The 21,029-nt window shown below is 39.1% G+C and overlaps 1 protein-coding gene across 10 annotated transcripts in view; it reads right to left on the bottom strand.

Moving 5' to 3' along the window:
* AKAP9 (A-kinase anchoring protein 9) overlaps positions 1-13,822 on the bottom strand; it is a 144,712-nt gene extending 130,890 nt beyond the window's left edge. For 6 of the 10 annotated variants that reach the window (XM_060304571.1, XM_060304572.1, XM_060304578.1 and 3 more), the window contains exon 1: positions 13,594-13,822. In XM_060304571.1, the coding sequence (XP_060160554.1) occupies positions 13,594-13,641 (48 nt within the window). In that variant the 5' untranslated portion in view covers positions 13,642-13,822. The remainder of the gene's footprint in view (positions 1-13,593) is intronic. The other 4 variants (XM_060304574.2, XM_060304575.2, XM_030857308.3 and 1 more) reach the window with 1 other exon arrangement.
* Positions 13,823-21,029: the final 7,207 nt, after the last annotated feature.

Here is a 21,029-nt window from a genome sequence, read left to right as displayed (position 1 = left end):
CCAGTGCCCATCAACAGCTCCAATGATCTGTCAGAGATCATTTGTGATGAAACTGGGTGTACAATAAAGACATAAATATCAGTTGGCTTTGGTTTTGCTTCCTCTTCCTATCTCATTCCACAACACAACACACTCACTACTCCCCGAGGACTGAGGGACCATGGGATTATGATCTCTGCACACCGCTAGGCCTTGGGCATATGCATCGGAAAATGGGCAAAAGTTAACACAGCACCAGTGTTTGTAACAGAAAAACTGGAAACAACCCAAATGCTCATTTATATGAGAATGCTAAATGAGGTAAATTCCTATAATGGAATTGTATGCAGGTGTGAACATCTTTACATAATACTGAACAAAAAGAAAATCATTAAATACTGCTTATAATATGATACCATTAAGTTCAAAAACAGCAAAACTAATATATTATGTAAACATATGTGGTACAGAAAAGCAAGGCACTGATAAAGAAAATTCAGAATTGTAGTTACCTTAGGTAGAGAGGGGGTGGGATTAGATTGGGAAAGGTTTCAAATGTATTTGAATGTGTATATTTCTTAAACTGGGTGACAGGCATAGAGGTCATTTTTTAAAAATCATTTTTCTTATCTATATAATTTATATGTATTCTTTTGCAGGTGAAACATATTTAAGTATTTTTAAAGTATGTATTTAGAACTTCCTGCTGAGGAAACTGGCCAGTGCTCATAGCTCCTACCATACAGGACACCCCAGCTGCTCCTCTCAGTCTAGTCTGATGAGAAAAGAGGCAGTTGATTAGATTCTTCTCTTGGAATTACGGAACAAAGAGTTAGAAAAGATATCCAGAAAGTAACAGAGGGGAGATGAATCTTATTGAAGGATTTGAAAATCAGTGCATGATGCAATAATCATATAAATATCCCTAAACTCACCCATAAAGTACATTTATGTTATCAACCTACTAGTCATGTTGCAGACTAAAATACTTTTTGTGTATTCAGCACAGCCAGTTTTCCTTCTGACGAAATCATCCTTACTTCTTTAGTTGCACACCAAGTAAAGTAGCTGGCATATAAGAGTTCATGATGTATAATCACCTAGTTTTGCAGAATCACACAAATTAGCTATGTCAGTGGGTCCCAAACTTTACTGCACATTGAGGATCTTTAAAATGTAGTGAGTCATGGACTTCCCTGGTGGCGCAGTGGTTGAGAGTCCGCCCGCTGATGCAGGGGACATGGGTTCGTGCCCCGGTCCGGGAAGGTCCCACATGCTGCGGAGTGGCTGGGCCCGTGAGCCATGGCCGCTGAGCCTGAGCATCTGGAGCCTGTGCTCCGCAACGGGAGAGGCCACAACAGTGAGAGGCCCGCGTACCACAAAAAAAAAAAAAAAAAAAAAAGTGAGTCCTGGATCACACCTCAGACTTTCTGATTTGGGGTTGGAGTGTGACTTAGGCTTTGAAATTGTTTAAAGCTTTCCAGAGGCTTCTAATGTGCAGCAAAGTTTGGGAACCACTAAGCTAGATGCTTACTCTATGAATTGATTTGCTTGCACTATTTAAATAATTTTTCTCTCCCCCTTCTTTTTTTTTTTTAAGCGTCTACAGTGGGAAACAATTCCATTGAATAGAACAAATTTGGGGATTCATCCTTAATTTTTGGTCATGTGCAAACTGATGTACAAGCAAAAGAAGCTGATCTGCAAAGAGAGGAGCATCAGATATTGTGAAAGTGAAATAAGGGATGATAGAGAGAATGGCATTGGTTCCAAATGCCTGTTCTGTTTCCCATGAGGCCCAACTATACTTCTCTTAGCTTCCCTTGAAATCTCTCTATCTTTACTATAACGCTCTTTTTCTCTCCTTAACTAATCAGTTTTTTGGGAACAAAGTGCCCTGCTAGAAGTAGGGTGCTTCCATTTAGCTATTTGAATCACTCAATATTTTATATTAAAAAAAAAAACAACAACTCATGTTTTCACTGCTTCATCTGTATAGCAATAACATATACCTGCCACCTGGTGGCAGCATACCTACCTGAATATGGGATATCTTTTTTGGAAAACAGTAACCCTTTTCAAAGGTTAAACATGTCAAATATACATTCTTTGACAGTTTTTGGCTACTTTTCGGATAAAATCCATACTGTCTCAACTAACACATATGGCTCCTCATTATCTGATCCCAGCCTATTTCCCCAATCTAGTTTTCCAGCATGAGAATAATGATGATGATGGCTAATACTTCTTGAAAAGTTTTTTAATCTGACAATCTTCTAAGAGCTTTATATGTATTAGCTGAATCCTCACAACAACCCCAAGGCAGGTACTATTATTTTTCTCATTTTCCAGATGGGAAACAGAAGTACTGAGAAGTTTAAGCAACTTGCCTAAAGTCACAAAGCTAATAAACTGCAGAGCCAGAATTTGATCCCAGACTGTCTCGTCTAGTCCAAGCTCATAACCACTACTATTATACTGCTTTTCACAAAAAAATCTTTGAAAAAGTAGGTAGCATTCACCACCCTTTCCTGATTCACATTCATTCTCCATCCCACAGTAATCTGAATTCTTTGCTTCCCTTTCTCACCAACTGTTGCTAAAGCTCAAGGTCACTTTTCAAGTCTCCATCATACTTGATTTCTCATTTTTGACAAGTGGCCACTCCTTACTTGAAACTCTTCCCTTAGTCTCACAGACATCATCATCTCCTACTTTGTAAATAGTTTTATCCAATATTCTTTGCAGATACTTCTCCACCTGTTTTTTAAACATGGGTGTTTCCACAGAATTCAACTCTCAGTATCCCATTTAGTCGTCATCTTGAGTGAACTCCCCACTCCCAGAGTGTCAGCCAGTATCTTTAAACCAAATATTTCTCTAGCATGGCCTTCTAAAGGAACAGACTCATATTCAGTTTTACACTGGGCCACTCTTCTAGGATATCCTCTGACTCAATGTATCCAAAACAAAAGTCATCTTCATCTTACTAAAATATTTGTTACCCTCCAAAAATGCCCACATTTCCTATCTCAGAGACCCATTTCACTCAAATCCTCTTTTCCCCCAAATTTGTCCATGTTCCCCTATCTCAGAGACCAGCACCTACATACCTTAAGTTGCTCAAGTCAGAAAACTAGAGTCTTCTCTTATCTTAGTCTGTTTGGGCTGCTATAACAAAATATCATAGACTGGGTGGCATATAAACATCAGAAATCTGTTTCTCACAGTTCTGGAGGCTGTAAGTCCAAGATCAGGGAACCAGCAGATCTGGTGCCTGGTGAGAGCCCACTTTCCAGTTCACAGATGGCCATCGTTTTGCTATAGCCTCACATGGTGAAGGGGGCAAGGAATCTCTCTTTTGTAAGAGCAGTAATCCCATTTATGAGGGCTCTGCCCTCATGACTTAGTCATTTCCCAAAGGTGCCACCTCCTAATACAATCACCTTGGGTGGTACGATCGCTACGTATGATTTCTAGGGGGAAATGAACATTCAGATCATAGCATCTCTCTTACCCTTTACAACAATTATCAAGGCCTCTCAATCTTACCTCCTAAACAGTGATCAAGGATCACTGTTTAGCCAGTGCAGGGCTGAAGTTAAGAACACAATCTCTTGGGTCAGAGTGGGTTTGAATCCTTGTTCTGCCACCATGACTTTGTGCAAATTACTTAACCTCTCTAGTTTTCCCACCTATGAAATAGGGATAGAAACAGTATCCACAGCTGTTAGAATAGTTATAAGGATTAAATAAGAAAATGAATGTAAAACGCTTAGCATAATGCCTAGCATTAGAAAGTGCTCAAAAATCGGTAGCTACTATCATCACAAATTCATACTCTTCTATCTTCCACTGTCAACCTTCCCACTGTCCAAGTGAAAGACAATGAGGTAGAAACAGAAGTGGGGATAAATCAAGAAATATTTAGAAGGTAAAATCAGCAGAATGTGGTGATTGGTTGGCTCTGAAAGGTAAAGGAGAGTAACTCCCGGAAACCAAACAGAAGGTGAGATAATGTGGGCCTATTGGGTTGTGGTGTTAGAATGGGAAGAAAAAGGCTAAGTAGAAGACAAATTTTGAATAAAAAACAATTAATGGGATTGGGTTATGAGTACACAGGATACAGGAAGATAATTGCAGAATAATTCAAAGGGTTTTAGTTTTCAACTGAGATGCTTTCTCAATAGGTATAAACTACTGAGCCTCAAAAATACGATGGCACATAAGACAGAAAACAAGAACATTAAAATTTTATTTATTTATTTATTTTTGGCTGCATTGGGTCTTCTTTGCTGCGCGTGGGCTTTCTCTAGCTGTGGTGAGCCGGAGCTACTCTTCCTTGCGGTGCCCGGGCTTCTCACTGCAGTGGCTTCTCTTGTTGCGGAGCATGGGCTCTAGGCATGCAGGCTTCATTAGCTGCAGCACGCTGGCTCAGTAGGTGCAGCACGTGGGCCCTGGAGCATGCGAGTTTCAGTAGTTGTAGCATGTGGGCTCAGTAGTTGTGGTGCGTGGGCTCTAGGGCACACAGGCTTCAGTAGTTATGGCACACGGGCTCAGTAGTTGTGGCTCACGGGCTCTAGAGCACAGGCTCAGTAGTTGTGGCACACAGGCTTAGTTGCTCTGTGGCACGTGGGATCTTCCCGGACCAGGGATCGAACCCGTGTCCCCTGCATTGGCAGGCAGATTCTTAACCACTGCGCCACTGGGGAAGTCCCAAACATTAAAAATTTTAAATCCAAATCACAGAGGGAAAAAAAGACTATATAGACTCCTGTCATAAGACTAAAACACCAATGCCTATTAAAATTACTTATACTGCATTTCACCCTTTTAATTAAAAAATATATATATATTCTTCTCACCTAAAAAAAAAATCCCAAATTACTATCTTCTCTTTTTCTCAAACTTTACTAAAAATTGCTATTGGTTAAAATGGAAAAGTGAGAGTTCTCTTGTTAAAGGGAGTAGAAATGCTCAGACATATATTTTCATTAGAAGAGGAATTTATACAAATTAAAAATTAAATATCAGTTTGGCAAATGTAGATGGTTGTACATTAAAATAGTCCCAATATTTTAAGTTATCTTTGAAAAGTTTCTATAACTTTCAGCCAAAACCTATTATTTCATATATAAACTCCCAGCAAATATTTGCTAATGCAGGTTTTACACATTTTCTAATACTTTGCCCTTTACAGCAAATACTTATTTATTTGACTTTAGAAATCAACTTATACATACACAGTCAACAGACCATAAGTGGTGTAGTAATTAACTCAGATCACTGCCCCATGCCCATCGCAAATCCCTGCATCTCTTTCCCCTGCATCCTCTTACACACTTTCATACATTAAACTTGCTTTTTCATAAATCTGAAGAACATTTTTAGTTATAACTGGTCCCTGTTCCTATCTTCCCTGGGGAAACAATAAGGCAGTATCAACTTGAAAAAGTGAGACCCTTGAGGAATAAATACAGTCTAATCAGAGTCCACAATGAATGAGCCCTAGCAAACAAGGAATTTTGTTTACTAATTTTGTGTGTTCAGTATCAAGAAAAAGAAGGAAAGAGATTCTAGACTTTACACCCTGTTAGTTTTTCATAGCTCTGTAACCAGAGAACCTATTCAATTAATACAATTTATAAATTCAAATCTTTATAGATTAGGATTTTGAATAGTTTAGTATAGTTCTTACTAGTGAAAATTAATAATTTGGGGGGCTTTGAGAAATGACCTCTTACAAGAAAAGAAGTAAATTTGGGGGCTTTAAGAAATGATTTCTTAAAAGGAAAAAAAAGTTAGACTTACAGAGAAACTTTTAGACCACATAAGAATCTCAGTGAACAGCAAACCACAGTAAGAATCATAACCCTGATGGCAACTGAAAACAAACACCACACTGTTCATGAAACAAAGAGAATGAAGGAATTTTTCATGGTACAAAAGAATCTATAGATTTAAATAAATAACTTAGGCAAAACCACTTCTGGAACAATTCTGTTTTTAACAGCATTAAATCCACATGCAAATCGACCACAGCTTTATGCAGTGTACCTAGATAAGCATTAAGTATCCTAAGTTATATTTTGGTGACCATGACCACAAAAACTCTAGAAGTAAAAGGGGAGTCAACATGACAAGAAAAGTATGTTACACCAGTAAAATATCTGTACAGATCTATTGTGTTCACATATGAAAATGGCAGGTCTTTTTGTTACTAAAGAAGATTAGGGTTTTTTTCCCATAGTGAAAATGGATTGGTAATGGTCAAGCAAAAAACCCAATAGGTGCCTCTGGAACCAGCTGCATGCACTTGTAAAACAACTGGCTATGGAATGAAATGACTCACTGGCCCACACAGAATTCAAACTTTAGCATTATGCTCTAATCAAACTACCAGGAACTTATGCAAAGGAAGGAACAGTTTAAATTTTGGCATAGCCCAGAAGGCCTAAAAAAAAGATGGAAGATGATCCTATGGAGACGTGTATCTCTCTCTACCTCTCTCCATCACCTGTCTGACTGCATGTTTCTCCCTCTCTCTCCCTCTCAGTATATAAATATATATGTAAGATAAATATAATAAGTAATAATCAGTAATATTATGTAAAAGAAGTTGGTAACAACAGAATTAAAAAATGGGCAAAGGACTTGAATAGACATTTCTCCAAAGACAGACAAACGGCCAATAAGCACATGTAAAGATGTTCAACATCCTTAGTCATTAGGAAATTAAAGCGCAAAAGCAAAATGAGATACCACTTCCCACCCACTAGAATAGCTATAATTTTAAAAAAATAGAGGAGCTTCACTGCTGGCACAGTGGTTAAGAATCTGCCTGTCAATGCAGAGGACACGGGTTGGAGCCTGGGTCCGGGAAGATCCCACATGTCACGGAGCAACTAAGCCTGTGCGCCACCACTACTGAGCCTGCACTCTAGAGCTCGCGAGCCACAACTACTGAGCCCACATGCCATAACTACTGAAGCCCACGCAACTAGAGCCTGTGCTCTGCAACAAGAAGCCACCGCAATGAGATGCCCATCCACCGCAATGAAGAGTAGCCCCCGCACCGCAATGAAGAGTAGCCCCCGCTTGCTCCAACTAGAGAAAGCCCACGCGCAGCAACGAAGACACAACACGGCCAAAAATAAAAATAAAACAAATATACTTAAAAAAATGGAAAACAATAAGTGTTGGTGAGGATATGAGAAATTAGAACCCTCATACACTGCTGGTGGGAATAGATACAGGCACTATGGAAAAAGTTTGGTGGTTCCTCAAAAAACATTGAATTACCATATGATCCAGAAATTCTACTCCTAGATATAGACCCAAGGGAAATGAAAACTGGTACTCAAATACTACATATGAATCTTCAAAGCAGCACTATTCACAAAAGCCATAAGGTAGAAACAACTCAAATGCCCATCAATGAATAAATAAACAAAATGTGGTATATACATACAACAAAATATTATTCAGCCATAAAAGGAAATGAAGAACTGATGCATACTATAACACTGATGAACCTTAAAAACATTATACTAAGTGAAAAAAAAAACAGACATTAAGGGTCAAACAGTATATGATTACATTTATATGAAATATGTAGAATAGGTAAACCGATAGAAACAGAAAGCAGATTGGTGGTTGCTAGAGGCTGGGGGAAGTAGGGAATGAAGAGTATCTTCTTAATGGATACAGGGCTTTACTCTGGGATGATAAAAATGTTTCAGAACTAGATAGAAGTGGTTGTACAACGCTGAACTGTTATGCCTCTGAATTGTTTTAAGATGGTTAATTTTTATATGACTTCCACCTCAAGTAAAAATTAAAAAATCATAGATTCTTTATATCTAGCACCAGAAGAACTCAAAAAGCTCTCAACCATCACCGCATTTATTCTTCAAAACACCTGCTAAGAGTCATGGACTGTGACAGGATTATTCCCACAGACAATAAGGCACAGACTTCATGATAATTTAAATAAGTGCTTGCCAAGTAAAAGTCCATAGCTGCAGTTGTAGGCGTTCAAAACTGTTAGTTGAACAAATAAGCCAGTAAATGTCTCCAAAGACCTAGTGCCCGTTCTTGTACGACAAATAGCATATACACATAGAATAGATGCCATGCCCCAGATGTAAAACAACCTTTATAAGTTTATAAAGAAACTTTAAAAAATTCTGAAGCTTTCCAAATTAAACTTTTTAAAGAGATGCTAACTAAGGCAATAAGATGTCCAATTTCAATGGAAATGAATTGAGAAATAAATATAAATAATGTTCCTTACCATTTAATGTTTAACAATTTACCATGAGAACCTTTTTTAGCTTCCATATTAGAAGAAATTCACTTACATTTCAATAATCAGTAGCCTATAACAGATAAACATTTTACGGTCACAGTTTAGTTCTTACGACAAACTTTTTTATATATAAAAATAAGAGGTGTTTTGTTTGAAAATAATTTTTGCCCCAATCTTGTCATATTCCAGTCACTTGGATATGTCCTATCTTTTTCACTTCCTCTTTTCCATGTGCTCATTCGACTTTCAGTTTCACTGACAGGACACCACAGACCTCCTTGCCAAACCTCTCTTCATTGGATCTTATTTTTTTTTTTTTAACATCTTTATTGGAGTATAATTGCTTTACAATGGTGTGTTAGTTTCTGCTTTAGAACAAAGTGAATCAGTTATACATATACATATGTTCCCATATCTCTTCCCTCTTGCGTCTCCCTCCCTCCCACCCTCCCTAACCCACCCCTCTAGGTGGTCACAAAGCACAGAGCTGATCTCCCTGTGCTATGCAGCTGCTTCCCACTAGCTATCTTACATTTGGTAGTGTATTTATGTCCATGCCACTCTCTCGCTTTGTCACAGCTTACCCTCCCCCTCCCCATATCCTCAAGGCCATTCTCTAGTAGATCTGTGTCTTTATTCCTGTCTTACTCCTAGGTTCTTCATGACATTTGTTTTTTCTTAACTTCCATATATATGTGTTAGCATATGGTATTTGTCCTTCTCTTTCTGACTTACTTCACTCTGTATGACAGAATCTAGGTCTATCCACCTCACTACAAATAACTCAATTTCGTTTCTTTTTATGGCTGAGTAATATTCCATTGTATATATGTGCCACATCTTCTTCATCCATTCATCCAATGATGGACACTTAGGTTGTTTCTGTCTCCGGGCTATTGTAAATAGAGCTGCAATGAACATTTTGGTACATGACTCTTTTTGAATTATGGTTTTCTCAGGGTATATGCCCAGTAGTGGGATTGCTGGGTCATATGGTACTTCTATTTGTAGTTTTTTAAGGAAACTCCATACTGTTCTCCATAGTGGCTGTACCAATTCACATTCCTACCAGCAGTGCAAGAGTGTTCCCTTTTCTCCACACCCTCTCCAGCATTTATTGTTTCTAGATTTTTTGATGATGGCCATTCTGACTGGTATGAGATGATATCTCATTGTAGTTTTGATTTGCATTTCTCTAATGATTAATGATGTTGAGCATTCTTTCATGTGTTTGTTGGCAGTCTGTATATCTTCTTTGGAGAAATGTCTATTTAGGTCTTCTGCCCATTTTTGGATTGGATTGTTTGTTTTTTTGTTATTGAGCTGCATGAGCTGCTTATAAATTTTGGAGATTAATCCTTTGTCAGTTGCTTCATTTGCACTGGATCTTAAGGATCTTTTTTACCCAACCACTTCTCTATCCCTGTTCCTGCCACTTCTTGGAATGGCCTTAAAAACCTTTCTTCAATATATACTTCAAGAAACCTGTTCTGCCCATTCTTTCCTCCATATTCTCTCTTAAAGCTCATAATCTAAAAATCATGTTTTGCTTTGTTTTTTTCCCAACAAAGCCTAAAGTTCATTAATTAGTTTTTAAGTCACAGACAATGCACCACTGTTGCAATAAATGTTGAAGGTATCAAACTCCTGTATCCACTTTGAAAGCTAAGCAAGCTATGTCACATCTAAGAATTAAAATCTAGAAAGTTTAAAAGAAACAAGGAGGGAGAGCAACTTTCTTAGTGGTGGAGCACTGTGTCTGAAATATGCAAAGAACAATTGTACACCATAACTAACTTTGTCTATCTGAGTGGAAAAAGTAATTGAAAAGTCCTGTTATCAATAACCTAATATAAAGGTTGCACAGAGCACCGTCCTTTTTTGCATACAATTGGCACTACTTTCCAAACTGAAAATGCTCATTAAACAAATAAAAATCATATGATCAGTATTTACTGAATGCAATAGGCAAAAATTTTTAATAATTATTCAACAAATAATGCCAATTATATAAAATGCTGAATAGTTGATTAAAAACTTTGGTTTTACTGAATTCTACTACATTAGTAGAATGTTAAAAAGTATACCTAAGGTGAATTTGCAGAAGTAATTTTATACTAAATACATAACTGTCCTCTAATTTTGTTAGCTAATATTACAATACTTTCTTCACATAATACTGTAAATAATTTTACTTGGGAAAAAATGAAGTCATTTAAAGTGAAGTTAGAATAGTTTGGATCAACACAAGGACAGCCTATGTAGTACCGTCGCTGTCAGCACCTTGCAGGGGTGTTAGCCCAGCTCTGAAATTTTTTTTTTTTTTTTTGCCGTACGCGGGCGTCTCACTGTTGTGGCCTCTCCCGTTGCGGAGCACAGGCTCCGGACATGCAGGCTCAGCGGCCATGGCTCACGGGCCCAGCCGCTCCGCGGCATGTGGGATCTTCCCGGACCGGGGCACGAACCTGCATCGGCAGGCGGACTCTCAACCACTACGCCACCAGGGAAGCCCAGCTCTGAAAATATTTACTTAATGCAGTAATGTCTCACATCTCCACGGGTCAGGCTTCTTACTACATCAACACTGAGGAAGTAGCTGAGGACCCAACAGCAAACGAAAAAACCAACAGGTAGCAGAAGAACTAAACTGTCATAAAGCCCATTCACCAGGCTCCATCAATGCTTGGTTATTACAAACCACTGTATCAAGCTCAGTTACTGGGTTCTCTAGTCACAGCAAATCTAAAACAGCAAGTTAGGGGAGGAGGCACAGGAGATGGAGCAAGGAAGGAAGTTTTCCAATGAACAGCTTACCAAAAACCAAGTAAAAAATTTACAAGTTGTGGTTTGTAAAACTAGACTATCAAATACAATATTTAAGTCCAATGAACAAACAAGACATTTAGAGAACCAAGTGTCTGAATAAGTTTTAGAAATGATGATTTTAAGAGATTTCTAATGCCAGCAATAAGATACTTCCAATTAAGAGAATTCTGGAATACTGTTATTAAATTACAACATGCTAGTAAAGTAGCACCCATTAACAATTCATAGTCATTCTGCTCATTAATTCACTAAGCAAATATTTACTGAGTACTCACTATCTGATAGATATTATGCTAGACTGCATTAACATCAAGAGCTTTCTTTGTAAAACAGTCTTAAAAACGAGGTAGCAACATTTAACACATTTTACCAAATGAAAAAATTCGCCCAATATCCTACTATACCATCTCTCTCATTCTACTTATTACCCAGTGTCTGTCCGTCCCACTAAACTGAGCAACATGAAAGCAGAGACTATCACCACCTCTGTTATCTCTGGCTCTTGGTATAAAACAGCAGTTCGATACAGGTTTGCTGAACGACCTTACACTTACAATCCAAAGTTTTTAAGTCCTAATCTAAAAGCACACATTTATACAAATGAAGTAATGTCTACACTATTTTTGATGATGCCGTTTTCACCTATTTTCCATGTTCCTATCAGTCTTCATAACCTTAACAGCTGAATAATATTCCATCACACTAATATAGTTTAGAAAACGATTCTCCTAATATTGTCTTTGAAGTTCGTTCCTGCATTTTTATATTGTGTCGCCAATGCTCCAGCAAATGTATCTTGCCTTACATGTCTCACAGATTTATTTCTGACTGGAAAAATTGGGATCTATTCTAGAAGATAATCTTCTACAATAAAAGTGAATGTTAAAAGGAGATTTTTATCCCATAGGCAGAATTTTGAAAGACAAAAAACACACATACACACAAAGAAACTAGAATTCTTTTTTGCCAAATCAAAGCAATTTAAATAAATCCTCTATTATGAAATGTGTTGTCCAAAGTAAACTATGTTTTTTGGACTGCTTCACATATACTTAGGAAAGATACTTCTGGAGACAGTAAAAATTCTCAGGTAACAAACAGACAAACAAAATGTCTAATTAGAACAGAACTTCGATGCTTTTGGAAGGGGGTACACACTTTACCTCCACTGTCTTGGATTCACAGATCACACTCAGACCCTCAGACTACAGAAATGTAAGCAACTTTGGGCTTCTAAAGATGCCTCGATACCCTTTTCCTTCCATGTATAGATCCTAAAGTAATAATCTACCCGATAACATACAAGCACTTACACTTTGACCTTAGATAATATGAAGCTAGTTCATATGTTTATATTAATTTAAGAAACTTGTGCTAAGCATCTACCACTGTATCTCTGCAGTATGGCCCTTCAGTGATTACTGAAATCACAGACCCAGTCTCGTTTATTTATTTGGAGGAAGGAGAAGGTGAGGAAGAGAGAAGAAACAGTTAACTATATTATAATTTAATTGAGGTGCAAGTATGGTTACTAACACTGATCTCTAATAAGCCAAAATATAGTCTAAAAACGGTAATTTCATTATCGGGAGGAAGGGAGCCTTTGAGGCCAGACAAAAAATATGTTCAAACATGTAATTTTTTAAAGAAATATTCTATTTAATTTATATTTTGTCTGTTAAATTTTTCATGAAACCCAGTGAATAATACCTTTTGCATTGTTTGCTTTACAGGTTTTTTCATACACACATTGGGACTCAACAAGATATATAAAACAATTCAATTGTTTAAAGCAGGAATTCTATAGGTGTTGCTTAGAATATGGAACCTTGCGTTCCCAGGAGTTCCATTCACATACTGCATTAACATTCCACACAATACAAAGCGCATGCCATGACAAAGACCTCCAAACACAAACATACAAAGCCATGCTTCTAAAAACGGCCCTAAAGCGAAGTTCACAGCTGGCACTTGTGGCACTCTCAAGCCACGGCTGAGGCAGCTGTCACAGGCCAATCACACACCCAAGAGTGCCAGGGTGCCACCTAAGAAAGCCAAGCTGATGATGAGCGCACAAATCCCCTACCGAATAAAGAAAGGCCCCAAATCCCCACCCTGAAAAGCACAATGCCTGCACAACCCAGAAAACTCCCTAAAAAAGCGAAACGCTGTAGATTTAAAAGCAATAAATATCAGCTTATGGCAATACAGTAAAAGAGAGATTTTTAATATTTGGGCATTCACGAGAAAGGAGCCACAGCACCCAATCATCACGGAAGTATCCGTTAGGTAGTTTATCACCAGGTTTTTTCAGTTAGAAAAGGTAGAGAAGGCGAGGGGAAAACGCAGACCCTGCAGCACCTCCCTCCCCAGGCGACGCACCAGAGCTGCTAAGATCTCCGCTTCCCAGGCCCCCTCCCCAACCCTTCCCAGCCACCGCCTCCCAGCGCAGGCCGGGCGGCCTCCAGCTCTCTTACCTTGGCTTTGCCAGCCTCCAGCTTCTTCTGTCTCTCTTCGTCCTCCATAGCGTCTGCGGGGAAGGCTGGGGGAAGACAGGCAGGGGGTCGGGACAGAAAGGAAAGGTCGGTTCACACGGGGATGCGACCGCAAGCTCCGTGGCCCTAGGAGCAGGGCTGGGCCAGGCGCTCCCCCCCGCTCGAGTGGAACCAGTCTCGGCGCTCACTGGCTGACCGTCTTCGGCCGCACGGGTAGCGTCATCACCGCCGCCGCCATCTTCGTCTCCACGTAAACACACGGCGGGACGGGAAGGAGGGGGACGTTGTCCGCGCAGCCGCCGCGAGCCCGGCCGCTCAGGGCAGGTGCGCCAGCGGTCCCGCCCCACCCCGCCCCGCCCTCGCCAACCACGCGCGCCGCCGCGGGGGCTGCCCCAACCCGGCCTCAGACGTCTGCGCCCACAGGCGAGAAACCGGTGGGAGAGAGCCCCCTTCCCCGGGGACTAACGCCACTCCCCAGGTGGCGGCCTGGCTGAGGAGGTGGGAGAGAGGGGGTGCGCCAGGGGCGCCGGTCGGACCCCCACCACCGTACAAGGGACTCTGGTCGCTTTTAAAACATGGAGATGTTTAAAATTTCAAGGGAAAAAAGAAAACACAGGTCCCTAAAGGTGAAATTGGTGAACAATGAAAAACCCCAAAGGAAAAGATGGGGGGCGGGGAGGGGACCTATTGGACGACTGCTCAACCCGGAGGATTGGGAGAGCAGCCAGTAGCCCTCACTCCTTCCATAGCAGAAAGCTCCTCCCTTTTCCTCCCACGGGGCTGCCCAGTCTCCGGTTCATCTTCAAGGCCCACCTCACGCGCCGTCCGGGACAACTTTTCTGATCTCTTTGTTACCTCCAGCCTAACAATCCTCTCCCACCCCTCCTCAGAGCTTCCCCTTAACTATGGTGTTCTGAAAGGAGCCTAGGCTTTGGAACCTGGGTTGAAGACGAAGCCAATATAGACAGTCTAGCTTAAATGATCTTGAACAAGTTACCTATCCTCCTGTAGCTTACCTGGAAGTTTTGGAAGGCTTGTTAATATATGTGAGTTAACATGTGACTGCCCCTGGCATATTAAAACATCCTTAATGTCAGTTTTCTTTCTCCTTGTATTTCCCTTATGTACTCTGCATGATATTTTAATAATTTGTGGCCATTCTTAATTCACCTCATACTCCTGCCTCCTTAATGGCAAACACTGTCTCGCTCATCTTGGCATTACTAAAAAGACCAGCGTAATGCTTTGCACACAATAAACACTTGTTGGATTGAACTGAGGCATTTTAATAAATTTAGCATGACTTTCTTTTCTTTATTTTCATCTGTTCCCTCATTACTTCCTTCTTCTTCCCCATCATCATACTCTCAAATTCATTCCTGGTATGAACTAACTACGCTTTTTGATTTCTCAGGTTGATCATGTTTCTCCTTTGTTTTGGGTTAAGTTAGACTGAAACACTAGCAGGTGTGAACTGAAATAAGCTATCAGTTAAATCACAGAAGTGGTGTTAAGTGAAAATTGGGCTTAAAAAAAGAAAAAGGAAAAAACCTAAAGATCTTAAGTCTACCACAAACTGAAGACTAGTTTTAAATAGTCCGGATTTAGAAATTCCTAGATTTAAAAGATTTTTTTGTTCTCAAACTTCGTAATGCATACATAATTGTGGCAGCTTGTAACACCCAAGTATATAGTCCTATTTTCCTAACCTGAATTGAGAAGTGGATGAGATTAAACATTTTATCATGGGAATAAAAGAATTGAGACAATAAAAGAAGCTTGTCATCTACCAAACTAAGAATAAAACTAGGACTGGGGGTTTCCCTGGTGGCGCAGTGGTTGAGAGTCCACCTGCCGATGCAGGGGACACGGGTTCGTGCCCCGGTCCGGGAGGATCCCACATGCCGCGGAGCGGCTGGGCCCGTGAGCCATGGCCGCTGAGCTTGCGCGTCCGTTACCTGTGCTCCGCAACGGGAGGGACCACAGCAGTGAGAGGCCCGCGTACCGCAAAAAAAAAAAAAAAAACAAAACTAGGACTGGAACCAAGTGTTCTAATACTGCAGTGATTTAAATACTGCCTGGACTGAGGGACTGTGTTTGTAGATTCTGATTGCCTAAGAGGAGGAAGCCCTACAATAATCTGACAAGATATTCCTGTTTGTTAATAGATGCTGCTTTCTCAGTGACTAAGGAATTCACCTGTTTGTTCCAGTGTGTGCTGAAAATGTTCAAGAAACATTTGTTCCAGTATGTGCTTAAAATGTTCGAGAACCTTCTAAAGCAATAAGATTATTTCAATGTTTCCCTTTACTAAGAGCAGCCAATCATACATGTCTGTTTTATATATAATGCGTACTCAATAAATGTAGAAAGTTAATTGTGCGTTAAGTACTGTTAGACGGGCAAGTATGTGGCACTAGTGCTCTGCCACCTCCTTATGACAGCTATTCATGTCATGTCATGTCATGATTCATTCAAGTCATTCCCTGAGAAGATATTTGAGCAGAGAATTGGAAGAGATGAGAGAGTGAGCCATGGGGATAAGTGAGGATATTGCAAGTCTAAAGGTCCTGAAGCTAGATCATGACTTGACGGTCATGTTAAAGGAAAAACAGGAGGCAAGGATGGCTGGAGTAGAGTGAGCAAGGAGGAGGATAGTAGGAGATGCGGTCAGAGAAGTAACAGGAGGCCAGATCCTGTAGAGTTCTGAAGGTCATAAGGACTGGCTTTTACACTGAGTGAGATCAGGAGCCACTGGAGAATTTTGAGCAGATGGGTAACATGATCTGGATTATGTTATTAAAGGACATCTGGCTGCTAGGAGGAGACTGGACTATGGGGCATCATTTGGGATGCTACTGCAATAATCTAGACAAGAGATACAGGGAGTTTGGACCATGGTAGTGGTAGTGAATTAGATTCTGGATATATCTTGAATATGGAACTAATAGTGCCACAGGAGTTGTGGATCGAACATGAAGTTTGAGGTAAAAAGAGGAGTCAAGGTTGACTCCAGTGTTTTTGGCCTGAGCAACTGAAATGATGGAGATGCCAGTAACTGAGATGGGGAAGAGTAAGTTTCGAGGAGAACATGATAAATTAGAGATACATATTAGGTATCCAAGGAGTGATGTCAAATATACTCCTGGATATCTGAGTCTGGAGTTCAGAAGAGAGGTCCAAATATAAATTTGAGAATAATCAGCATATAGATAGCATTTTAAGTTAAGGCCTTGGATGAGATCATCCAGGACCATGCTGTCCAATACAGCAGGCATTAGCCATAGGTGGCTATTGAGCATATGAAATATGGCTAGTCTGAACTAAAATATGCTGTAAGTATAACACATTGGATTTTGAAGACAGTATTTAAAACAAAATAATTTAAAATATCTCATTAATGTTAATGATGAGTGTCCACCATAGAGAATTACCTTACATGGTTACTACTGCATCTCCTTTAGACAAAGCCACTCTTTCTAAATTAAAACTGGTCCTGAAGAGCTTCCTTAGTCAAGGCCCAGTATTGAAATTGAAGGTTAAGACTGTTCTATCCATCATGGACAGAATGGTTGCCTATATTGGAGAGAAATATGGCTACAAATCCAAGATTCAAAAGCTGAGCAGATTTATACGGGAAATTTTCTAAAAGTGTTGATTTTCTGTCAGTGAAAATTCTTAAACTTGGAGCAACGATAAAATGCTTCCTGAAAGAAAAAGAAAAATAATAGCTCATTAATATATCAATTTTTAAAAGTAATATATTTATATTGATTATATTTTGAAATGCTAATATTTGGAGTGTATTGGGTTAAATAATATATATATGAATTTCATCAGTTTATTTTTGCTTTTTTTAATGTAGCTATTAGAAAATTTCAAATTACACATGCAGTTTGCATTCATGGCTCACATTATTTTTCTATTAGACTGTGCTGCTCTTGGGGGCAAGTTTAGATAGAGAAGTGATAGAATGACTGAGTCTTGGAGCACTCTAAGAGGAAGGGAAGGTGAAAGGAATCAGCAAGTGAGACTGAGAACAGTGGCTAGCTTGGTAAGAGGAACCAGCAGCCAAGTGAAGAAAGTGAAGGAGAGAGTGATGAACTGTGGCAACTGCTGCTAATAGGTTAAGTAAGTTGAGGACTGAGAAATGACCACTGGGTTTAGCAAGGTAAAGGTCACTGGAGGCTTCCTGGGATGTCATTGTAAATCAATCATTAACTGTTTCCTACTGAGTGCAAGTACTGCCGCAGTACCGTTCTCAACAAAGAGCCCTTGGAAGTCACTTCCAATGGACCAGAATTGAAAAGGGAAATGATATCGATTTGTCATCACTGATTCAAGTTACATTCTAGTGATTCTGTTTATAACATCTGTAAAACTCATAATAGAGCTACACTTCTTTTAGTGTTGACTTGCCTTCTTAATAGTGAGAATACTACACTATACTTATTTCCCCAGAGGAATTAAAGATTTCTAAAAGTACTTTTTATATTTTCCGTTTAAATAGTGTTAGCCCCTTATTGGCAAGATAGCAAACAGGCCTGTGAAGAATACCTATCATGATCAGCAAACAAGAGATTGCTCTAACTGTAGCCAAATCATATTTTGAGAAGCTTTCTCCGTCCCTCCCCCCAGTATATTGTAATTTCCATTTCATGTTATTTGATCTTTCACAAATTGGTCAGATACAACCTGTCCGCCATTTCATTTAGTAGCCAATACGTATCAATAGACCTTGACTTCACAAAACCTGCAGCAGCAATTGAGGCAATTCCTTAGATTCTATATTAAAAAGAAAAAAATAAAGAAAAAGACGGTTCTTCTCTCTTATATTGTCTGGAACAAAATATACCTCCTAAATTCAGGGGGAGAGAAATTACAGTTTTTCACTAGCCTTTTCTCTTATGGATTAAATAATTTTTCTTTAGCCCTTTCTTATATGGTCTATCTAAAATACATTTGGTCATTTCAGTTGCCATTCTCTGGATCTTTGCCAAATTCTATATAATTCATTTAAGTTAACCAAGTGATTTTCATTAAATATTTGAACTATGTTTCTCACCATACCACAATTATCTTGGGTTTTCCTATGTGCTTAATTCCTATTTATGTGTCACACATATTTTAGTGACAATACCACATGATTGACATATTAACCTCATTTTCCTTTAAATGCAGACACATTTTCTCCTTACAATTCTGGTTTTATTTTGTCTTTAACATGTGGCTTTCTAGAGTTTTTACCTGAGTAAATTATCAATATACAATTCAATCATGTCCTCCTCCACAAATATTTAAAATGTACATAGGCTTTTGAATTTTAATCCTGTTCTAAAGAACAGGCACCTCACCCACTGATGAATTCTGTATTTTGTTATACAAACCATCTAAAAATGAGTCAGAGTCCCTCAAATGTCTCATCAGTAGTTCTTTACAAACAGGTATACATCTTTCTCATTTTTCAAAAGCAGTTATTGTGAAATAGAAATACCAAGGATTTTACTGATTGTTCCCTTCAATTTTTCCAAGCCTAGAACAAAACATTGAATATCCAGATACATGATCCTATGGTAATAAAAATGTTATCTCAAAATTATTCAGAGAAACTTTCATCTGTGACTTTTTTGGTAAATCAGATAATCATCCACTCAGTGTTTCACCACTTTGTCTGTCTTCATGACTTTGTTTCCCTAATTAGAAGACATTGCCACCTACCATTTCCACTGAGCATTCTCTACCATCACTTGACATGCAAACTGCCTAAAACTATGCTCAAATCTTCCATCCAGTAGCAACACTTGCAAAATTCTCTATTTCAGTTAATGACCTTCTTCCAGTCTCTTCAACTTGAAGTCTTGGAAACATCTTGAGTTCCTCTCTACCTCATCTAGCATATCTATCAGGCACATGTCCTGTTGTGCTTTCTTTCCCAGGGTGTCTTGATTCCTTCCCGGTTTTTCTTTTTCCAGTGCCAACATGGTAGATTATACCCCCATTAACTTATATTTTGAAAATTTCAGAAGAACTCCAAGCTGGTATGTCAGTTTCATTCCTCTCCACTACCTTCTAGTCCTTATAAGTCTGTCACATTAGCTTTCTAAAACACAACTTTCACTGTCATTCCATTATAAAATGACTTCCTATGGCCCAATAAAATGAACTTCAAATTCCTAAATCTGTCATTCAAAGCCTTCCATAATCTGCCCTAGTTTTACTATGTAGTCCTAACTCCAACTCCCCCTGCTTCCCAACTCCCCACTCTAGTCAGGTGCTCACTGGGCTCCCCATGAAGCAATTGCTAAATCACATTTACACAATGCCAGAAATCCATATACAATGCCAGAGTCATCACAAGACAAATATTTATGGGACATATAATTGAGCTTATTTTTTATTTTTCAAATGCAACTAGTACTTTTTTTTTTAACTAGTACCTTTTGTAATTAGGGTTAAGATGAAGAAAAAGGAGACATTAAATCCTAAAACCAAAAATTATTATTTTTACTTATAGAGGTGAAAGTATATAAAAAGAAAATAGGAGGGAGCATATTGGTGTATCTTTTACATTTTATAGAATGAGAAACTGAAAGATTAAGAAATTAAATGACTTGCCCAACTTTCCATGGTTAGGTAGCAAAAGTCTTACCCAGAGCTAGTCCCAGACGCCTTAATTTAAGCCTTACTCCATTGTGTTAAGCTGCTTCTCCAAATGAAATCAGTACTTGAGTTTGAAAGGAAGAAATACATGCTTACAGAATGTATTAAATAGGACTTCCCTGGTGGCGCAGTGGTTAAGAATCTGCCTGCCAAAGCAGGAAACATGGGTTTGATCCCTGGTCCGGGAAGATCCCACATGCTGCAGAGCAACTAAGCCTGTGCACCACAACTAATGAGCCTGTGCTCTAGAGCCCGTGAGCCACAACTACCGAGCCCACATGCCACAGCTTATGAAGCCTGCATGCCTAGAGCCCATGCTCAGCGACAAGAGAAACCACTGCAATGAGAAGCCCGCGCACTGCAACGAAGAGTAGCCCCACTCACCGCAACTAGAGAAAGCCTGTGTGCAGCTACGAAGAGACCCAACGCAGCCAAAAAAAAAAAAAAAAGAATGTATTAAATAAAACTTATGATTTTTTGGGTTAAATTTTAAGGTTTCAAAAGATTATTTATGACTTATGAAATTAGAACTTGTTTAAAGTGGCCTAATGAAACTAACAAAGTATTAGAGAAATCTGAGGTGTTACTTCTATCAAGATGGAATTATATGCCTGTAATCCAAGATATTGCCATTGATTACTGAAGAGAATATATGCTAACTTTAGATCTTCAAGGATTTTCATGCCACCAAGTAGTCATAGAATATAATCTAAATGAATTTCTAAAGGAGTTGTATCAAGGGTCCATGTAGTTTTTAG

Source organism: Globicephala melas, chromosome 9, assembly GCF_963455315.2.
Source record: "Globicephala melas chromosome 9, mGloMel1.2, whole genome shotgun sequence".
NCBI lineage: Eukaryota > Metazoa > Chordata > Mammalia > Artiodactyla > Delphinidae > Globicephala > Globicephala melas.
Note: the sequence above shows the minus strand (reverse complement) of the source record. Positions and strands in the feature narration are given on the sequence as shown.